The following is a 9,008-nucleotide window of genomic DNA, read 5'->3' as shown; positions in this document are numbered from 1 at the left end:
CAAATTAACCCAACCAAGATGGCTGCAGCCATGGAACGAGCAGGAGGTTTGGATTTCTTTAGCAACTGAGGAAGCCAAGCTTTCTGCACACCCTGGTGGGCCCAGGCCTCCACTCAAGGCTACAAAGTTTCAATTATAGAAGATAAGTAAATCCCAACAAAAATGGTGGCAGCCACAGAGCTGGAGAGATCAGGAGGCTTGGGTTGCCCCTGGCAATGGAGGAAGCCAAGCTTTTCACACACCCTGGCCTGCCTTGGCCTCTGCTGAAGGCTACAAAGTTTCAATTATAGAAGATAAATAAGTCCCAACAAAAATGGCTGTGGTCATGGAGCAAGCAGGAGGCTTGGCTCTGCTCAAGGCTACAAAGTTTCAATTATAAAAGATAAATAAATCCCAGGTACCAGGGCCTCTGCTTGGGTCACCGGGGTGTGTGGCTGGCCTGCAAACCAACATAGGCCCCTCGCCCAGGCCGCCTCATGCCTCAAGGGAACCTCCACCCTGATCCAGGACACCCTTCTAGGCAAACCAGCTGGCCCTCACACCCAATAGTGCACCAGGCCTCTATCCTTTCTAATAAAAGAGTGATATGCAAGTTGACTGTCACTCCAACACACAAGATGGCTGCCCTCATGTGGTCAAAGATGGCTGCCCCCATGTGGACACAGATGTCCACCACAAGATGGTCAGCAGGAGAGGGCAGTTGGGAGAAACCAGGCCAGCAGGGGAAGGCAGTTAGGGGCAAACAGGCTGGCATGGACCAGTTAGGCATTGATCAGGCTGGCATAGGAGTGGTTAGAGGGTGATCAGACTGGGAGGCAGAAACAGTTAGGGGCAATCAGGAAGGCAGGCAGGAGAGCAGTTGGGAGCCAGCAGTCCTGGATTTGAGAGGGATGTCTGACTGCCTGTTTAGCCCCAATCTTACCAGGATCAGGCCTAAACAGGCAGTCAGACATCCCTCAAGGGGTCCCAAATTGGAGAGGGTGCAGGCAGGGCTGAGGGACATGCCCCTCATGCACAAATTTCGAATAGGCCTCTAGTCTGATTTAATAAAGAGGGAATATGCTAATTGGCTGTCATGCCCTCACAAAGATGGTGGTGACGATAGCCAATAAGGAGGAAATATGCTAATTTACTGCCATGCCCTCAAAAATGGAAGACTGCGGTGCCCACAGCCACAAGATGGTGGCTCCCAGTCCCTTCAGCTCTGCCAGGACGGCAGGTGCACAGCTCCTGGGTGGATCCTGTTGTTCTGCACACCTGTCTCCAGAGTTCCCCAGTCCCCTCATCCCCCCCAGCCATCTAGGGCCAGCCTGAGGTGCAGGAAAGCCTTGGATGGTGGCTGCCCAACCTCCTAGGGCTAACCTGAGGCACAGGTAACCAGGGCTGGGCTGAGGCTTGTGCTGCTGGCAGTGGCAGTAGCAGAGGTGTGATGGGGGTATCACCTTCTCCTGGTTGCCAGGTTGCCTCCTCCCCCTGAGAGCTCCCCGACTGTGAGAGTGGGCAGGCCAGGCTGAGGGACGCTCCCCACCCAGTGCTTAAATTTTCATGCACCAGGGCTCTAGTATAATATAATTAAATACTATAAAAATAATTATGTAATTAGAGTAAAAGAAACAAATGTTAGTAATGTAATGAATAGCAAATAGGAATTAGGGAGCTGAGGGGTATAATAGTGACAAACACTTTAGTTTAAACATGTGGTATGTTAAAGATATTTTATTTTTAGCTCTGGCATTTAAAACACACATTACAATGCACTTGGAAAACTTTCAGGTAAGTATTAGAAAAACTAAAAACTGTTACAATGCTTCCAGAATAGAAGATAAAAATAAAAAAATATAGGCACACACACACACAAAAAGAAAGTATTCAAAATGGAGAGAATAAAATAAGGCTTAAATAAGGCTGACTATAAAAAACCCCACACAAATGCAATGGATTACTTCTTAGAAAAAATATAAAAGTGGAACTGATTAAAAAAAAAACACAATAGAATATTTGAATAGTCTAATCACCATGAAAAAAAGCACACAGAGAAAATAGTCAATAAGCACCTCTCTAAAGGACTCTAGACTATATAATTTTATAGATTTAAGACATGTTATTCCAGAACATATAAAATGGTAGGAAGTTTTATGAGTTATGAGTTATTTTACCAAGCAAGGATAACCTTATGCCTAACTATGGCAAAATACAAAAATTTATAGACCAATTTCATTTATAAATACAAATGTGAAATCCTAAAAAATACTCTCTGCAATGGTATATTTAATATATAACAAACAAAAATAGATTCCATACAAACTTAGAATTTAACTTAATAAAATTTTTATAATAGTATGAATGTACAAAAGCCCAGAATATGAGAAATTTTATAGGGTAAGGGCCCCAGGTGTTATAATAATGTAACCCCTCTAATGTATGAAATAATTATTGTGTGAAATGTTTGCTATATATAAACCCCTAATACTCTGTAACTTCCAAAATTAATGAACACTCCACTATCTTGATGTAAAAGCTCTGAGCCCTTAAAGTGTAAATGCCCTGTTTCCAGCATAAGGTACACCATCTGGCCCACACTGATAAGGACACAACTTGTTTATGGTGGTCCATATAACCCTGGGACCATCTTCAGTTGAGGTCTCCTGCCCGATAAGAGGAGGACTCCACATTGCTCTGAGAGACAAGCCCCTGATTGCTCTGCTGTGTGAGCCTGAACCAGCTACGGCCGCCTGCCTGTCTCTGTTTTCGCCTGTCCTTCAGTGTGCATCGCCAGGTGGTCTTTGCTGGAACCCAGGACCTACTAGGAATAGGTGTGATTACATACTAATTCTGTCTTGTGTGTCATGTGTTTCGGTTTGGCTCAGTTGTCTAGACATTGAAGTACCAGAGGATAGGTCGTTATTTCTGACTCCTGGTCACCTGCATTTGTCCCACTAAGTCTAGACAGATAATCAATTAATTGGAGCATAATTGGGACAATAGGCTCTCCGGTGAATAGTTGGCAAGGAATAAAATTGGCAAACTTATAGAATAGAAAGGAACTTAAGAGACAGAGTAGTCAAATGCAATGTGTGGAACTGTTTGAATCTTGACTGAAACAAATCAATTGTAAAAAGATTTATAAGAAATGGGGAAGAATGTGAACTATGATGGCTATTTAATAGTATTAAAGAAGAATTCAATTTTTTAAGTGTGAGGTATAATTTTTTAATTGCAAAAAAAAAAAAAAAAAAAAAAAAAACACCAACAAAAAAACAAAACAAAACACTAAAAGGAGATAGAAGGTGTGATGATGCTATGAAGGGCCTGGATTTGAGTCAAGGGGACAGAAACTCACTGGCAATCTAAAGATGACCAAGGTTATATCATCTGGATTCTGAAGTGGAGGTGCCTCAGTTCTTCCAGAATGGGGTCAAGAAGGAGCCTGGAAACTGTTCTCACTAGCTTCATGAAAAAATAAGCACTTCTTTGAGATCCTTTTCAAAATTTGCCTCTAAATCCAGTCCTATCTGACCCAAGTCAGAAGCCTGAAAGAGAATACAGCAAATGCATAGATATAAAGATAGAAATAAAGAAATTTAGGCAAAAATAATATGAAAGTACTCAAAATGGAAAGAATAAAATAAGACTTAAATAAGGCCAACTATAAAAGACAAATGCAATGGATTACTTCTAGAAGAGATTTTCCCCTGGACCTCCCCTAAAATCTTCTCCCTTAAAATCATTAGGAAAAAAGACCCAATGCGCTCTCCCTTCTGGGAGCTTGCCCAACCCATGCCTTCCCTTTCTGTCCCCCTCTTCTTCCCTACCCCAGGCATCTTATCAATTGCTTCCTCATTCCTAAACTCCAAGGACCCCTCCTTTGCAGGAAGCAAATTCCAGTAGTTGGCATAATAAATGTGAGAAGTTAATCAGAAGGCTGATGGACAGCTTCAGTAGGGCTGAAAATCTGTATATATTATTGTCTACTGCTGGAATAGCCGAAGGCAGTTCCCCCAAACTTATAATCTTTTTTATTGTTCACCAAACTTTGATAAGTATACCTGCTTTGCTAGAGGGCAAGATGTGTGAATAAAAAGCCCTGGGTGAAGAGATTCAAGGAATTTAGTCACTAGCACTAAGCTTCCTCTGGATCCCCCAATATGCCTTCCAAATTTATATTTTATGTCTAGTCTCTTTATCATTTACATGCAGCCCCTTTTCCAGATTCCTGAACCCTTGTAGATGCTGAGAAAGACCCTGGCACTCCTTTATCTCCAGAACTTGTTTCCTAAGCCCATTTCTTTCAGGATTACTTCTACCTCTATGATTTACCAAATAAATGTTCTCTTACAGTTTGGGCCATGGCTCTGAATTCTTTCCTAGCCAGAACCCAAGTATCCAGGATGCTGAACCCAGGTTTGGTCTGACCCCACTGATCAGACACCTGGTGCTGTTCCCACTGCCTACAACCTAAGGACATTGGATTAGGACTATTCAATCACTCCAGTACTGAGGTAGAATGGGTGGGGAGATGCTGCTGCTACACTGAAATGGATGAGAGTCTGCCTGGTTGGTAACTTGGACCCGACAGGTGGTCTGAACTGAAGAACTAGTTCTGATCACTGAGAAGCTCAAGATTGGTGTTACATAGGAAAAGTAAAGGCATTTCTTGAAAGCTCACTCTTTGAAGGAAGGATGAACCTCCTCTTCTCTAAGGCTAAGACTATGTTAGGTGAGAAGGCACTCCCAGGTCCACTCTGCTACTTCCAGCTCCATATATAGACAATTTATGGCTTGTAAACATGCTGAATTATGGTATGCAGGAGGGAGGGAGGCTGGGTGAAGTGAGAACCTTCTTTAACTATCTCTCCAAGTATGTCTGAACAAGTTAGAGTAAACACCAGGAGATAGAGAAACATCAAGAAACCAAAGTTAATGATGTCTTGGGGTTGGAGGAGGGGTAGAAGGGGTCAATTGGGAAAAAAAGGGGGGACATATATAATACTTTCAACAATAAAGATTTAAATTGAAAAATACCTCAACTAATTGTCTCTCCCTACCTAGGAAGGTGGAAGACAATAAGAGCTTAGGACAATTTTGCATGATGTTTAAGTTCACTGGGAAATTTAGGTCTCATAAATTCAAGCATATGCATCCTGAAAGTTTAATTTATTTCATCTTGTTTAATTAACTCATCTATATATTCCTGGGGCATGAAGAATTATGGAAACACAAATTGCCCTTCTCAGTTTGAACAAGGAGGCTGGGGAAATTGACTGTCTTAGTGGGAGCAGCCTGCCAATCTGGGAACTGAGGATGGATTTTTTTCAGGCACCATTTACAAGAATTCTTCCCTGTCCTGTGTGTGGCTCTTTTTGACATTCAGCCCTGTAATCCTTATTGTCTGAGGAAAATTCTTTTTTATATATATATATATTTTATTGATTTTTAAAAATTTAATTAATGAATTAATTAATTAATTAATTTATTTATTTATTTATTTACAGAGAGGAAGGGAGAGGGACAGAGAGCTAGAAGCATCGATGAGAAACATCAACCAGCTGCCTCCTGCACACCCCCTACCAGGGGTGAGCCTACAACCAAGGTACATGCCCTTGACCGGAATCGAACCTGGGACCTTTCAGTCCGCAGGCCGACGCTCTATCCACTGAGCCAAACCGGTTTCGGCCCAAGGACAATTCTTGCAAAATTCTGTCATCCCAGAAATTAGGGGAAAGTAGAAAGGATGTGAGAAGGAAGTAGGACATGTCCTTTCTACTTTACCTTATAAAATGTTTTGTGGTTATGAAAGATCAGGCGTATGTCCCGTACAAACCATTCCACTGAGTACATTCTCTCAGCCAGCCTTTCCTTTACCAGGTCCAGCCACATGGCTTCCCTAAAGGGCTCTGCGTAATCTCGGATCTAGGGACAAAGTCATCAGAGGGGTGATGTTAGCACAGCTATCCTGATGGGGTGGATCCAACTTAAATACCAGGCAAGTGTTTATTTCCAGGGTAATGATAATACCACCTGACACCTAGATGCCAGGTGTTCTGAGAACTGTCACAGTAATAATATGTGGTCTCCACAACAACCCTATGAGATAGGTGCTATAATAACTACCATTTTACAGATGAGGAAACCGAGGGAGGGAGAGGTTAAGTAACTTATCTAAGATGTCACAGCAAAAAAGTGGTAGAGCTGGGACTTGAACCCACAGTTTGGCTCCTGAGTTTGAGATCTTAATCTGTGAGCTATCTTTAAGAAAGACATTGTCCTGTAGAGACAGTAAAAGTAGGACCTGAGGGAGATGAAGTTAGCACAGTGGGATGGAGTTGGACCCACTCCAACATCTGCAGCTAAAGGTTCTGCTTCCTGCAGGCAGTAGCCTCTGCAGGACCCGTATTCCAGGTTTCCAGGTTGAGTTTTACACCAGAGAGATGACTGGAGGATGAGACACTTACGTTATGAGGGGTCTTTGCAAAAAAAGCACTTTGTGGGTGACAGTAGGCCTTCAAGAGGAGGAACTCACATCTCTGTAAAATATCAAGAGGGTTTTAAAAAAAATGCAGCTAGTACACGGTGGAGAGATCCTGTGTGATGACAAGCATGCATGCGCAGGCAGACACTCAGGCCCTCCGACCATATTTGTCAAAGTGTCCTAAAGTGGGTTCAATCCTGTTCAGACTCCATTTTTTGAGCACTGAATACCATCCTCTGAAGCCAGACACCTTTAGGTGCCATCCCTTAAGGCTATGACTCTTGACTTCTCAGATGTGAGCAGAAAGGAAAGGTCTTGGGTTTGAATCTGACTCACCAGCTGCTCCTCAGGCCCCATCTGCCTTGTCAAGACCTCAGATCTCCTGAGACACTGTTGACTTCCTGAAGACTCCTTCATCCTGCAGAAGGTGCAACTCCACGGGCTCCTGAGAGGTCGGGCATAAGTGATCAAGGCAAGACCTCAGAAACAGCCACCATTCCTAAGGCTGCCACTGTTTCTCCTTTTAGGAGTGGCTGGTGGGCACAGCCGGAGGTTGAAGGGGTCACTTCCCAGTGTCCAAGACCCTTAGGTGGGGTGTGACCCAATGACCCTCTTCCCATTGAGGTTAGCATTTGGGGGTCAATAGATGGAAGGCCGTGTCAGGATGAGTGGTGTGCTCTCTTTCCCCCATCTGAGCTGCTGGGAGCACAAGGAACCCTGTGCACCAGGACTGAGTGTTGGAGGCTGGGCCTTAACCTCTGGGGGCCTTGGGCCCCAACAGCCCATTGAGAATGTAGCAAAACGAGGGAACCAGGCCATGTTTCCTGCCTTTTCTGAGTAAGCACAGAACACGGACCAGTGGCATTTCCCATCTCCATCCCCTTGGACAGGAGTCTGTGCTGCAAACCTAGGAGAGGACATCTCCTAGGGGCAGTGGCAGCCTTGCCTCACAGACACAGGCTATCACTGACAGCAGAGGGCACAGAGCTGTGCCCCACCAGGTAAGCACACCTGTGCCACCATGCTCATGGGCCTGCTCTTCCCTCTGGAGCTGAGGGACAAGAGACAGAACCCGGAAGAGGGTGTTCATGAGGCTGCTGCATCTCACTAACCTCTTAGCCTCTGTGGACGGGATGTGACAGTCTTCATGAAAGGCTCGTGGACAGGCGTCACAGCTGAGCAGCCGTCCCCCTCTACAGCACACCTCACATTCCTTTGCATTTTCCCACTGGAAGAGCAGATAATGTGGACACGCCTGGAATCAGCAAGATCTGCAGAGCACTGTGGGGCTCTGGGACACCCCGTCCTTGCCTGTCCCAGAAGGGACTGGAAGGTCATGGAAGCCCTTTCTACACAGTATGGTTTGAGGGTCAGTGGCATTAACATTGTCAAGGAGCTATATATACTGAATCAAGGAACACAGATATACTGAATCAAACCTGCATTCTAAAGGATCCCAGGTGGTTGGTATGTGAAATTTGAGAAAATATGGCTATAGGCAACTCCCCCCCCACACCCCCTCCCTTTTTTTTTTTTTTTTACCAGCCTGGGAAGATGAAATGCTTTGATTCATGCAGGAATCAAACTTAGTACCTGAGCCAGACTGGCACTTAGACCTACTTGGGGTCAGAGCTGTTCCCACCTGCTTGGTACCATACCAGGCAAGCCTGTGGACCACTCAGAACTGTCCCTAAGGCAATGGCTGACAGGACACAAAGACAGAACTGCTGTGCAATGGGTCATTGTGTGGGCTTGAGAACTCATACGGAGCTTTCTCGTGGCCTTAAAATGGGACTCAGTAAATTCTGCAAGTGATTTAGGTGAGGAATCCTGTCTTCACTGCTGAGTAAAGCACTGGTTCTACTACTGATGCCCCGCCCTCCCTCTCCCTCCTGCCCCTCCGGAGACAGACAGCAAGGGCTCTACATGGATAAGAGACCACTTTCTCTGTGCTGAAGGTAGGAGCCAGGAAGTGGCATTCACCCTTCTGTGCCCATTGTGCACCCCAGACAGATGTACATAAAAAAGTGGGAAACAGATCATCAGGAGCTGGAGGAAAGGATCCACGGAGCTGGGACAGGCCACCGCCCTCAACTGTCATAACGCAAGCATGAGGACCTGGGAAAAAGCTTAGAGAGGGAATTTTTTTTTCCATTCTCAAGACTGGCCACTCAGCCAGAGTGAAAATTCCTTTTGTTTTTGGGAGGGTGTTCTTCTTGCTTGTAACTGAGAGGAGGCTTTGCAGCAGCTCTCTTCATTGACTGGGCCCCAGGACTTCATAAAGAGAGATCCCTCCACCCTAAAGTCCAGTGGATTTTTCTGGCCTTCACATGCTGAATTCTCCAGTCTGCTTTTCTTTGTCCTTGGGGTTGATACTCTATGACCATTCTTGCCCTCTGACTGGATGCCTGGCCTGCTCTGGACCAGGATGCAGATTTCAAGGTAGCCTAGACTCTTCCTAATTAAGACTCTAGTTGGATCCAGAGTCCTAAGCCACCAGCACTCCCTGCCCCCATATACTCTAGAGTGAAATTGTTTC

At 44.9% G+C, this 9,008-nt stretch overlaps 1 protein-coding gene across 1 annotated transcript in view; it reads right to left on the bottom strand.

Annotated features, from left to right (window-relative positions):
- Positions 1–2,808: 2,808 nt before the first annotated feature.
- The window catches only part of SP110 (SP110 nuclear body protein), a 33,378-nt gene continuing 27,178 nt past the window's right edge, over positions 2,809–9,008 (bottom strand). The window contains 6 exon segments of the mRNA XM_084891814.1: positions 2,809–3,457; positions 3,459–3,530; positions 5,770–5,910; positions 6,453–6,524; positions 6,806–6,914; positions 7,582–7,697. Of these exon segments, the coding sequence (XP_084747940.1) occupies positions 3,416–3,457; positions 3,459–3,530; positions 5,770–5,910; positions 6,453–6,524; positions 6,806–6,914; positions 7,582–7,697 (552 nt within the window). The 3' untranslated portion in view covers positions 2,809–3,415.

This window comes from Pipistrellus hanaki (assembly GCF_964339955.1).
Source record: "Pipistrellus hanaki genome assembly, chromosome: 8".
NCBI lineage: Eukaryota > Metazoa > Chordata > Mammalia > Chiroptera > Vespertilionidae > Pipistrellus > Pipistrellus hanaki.
This window is presented reverse-complemented; position numbering and strand designations above follow the sequence as displayed.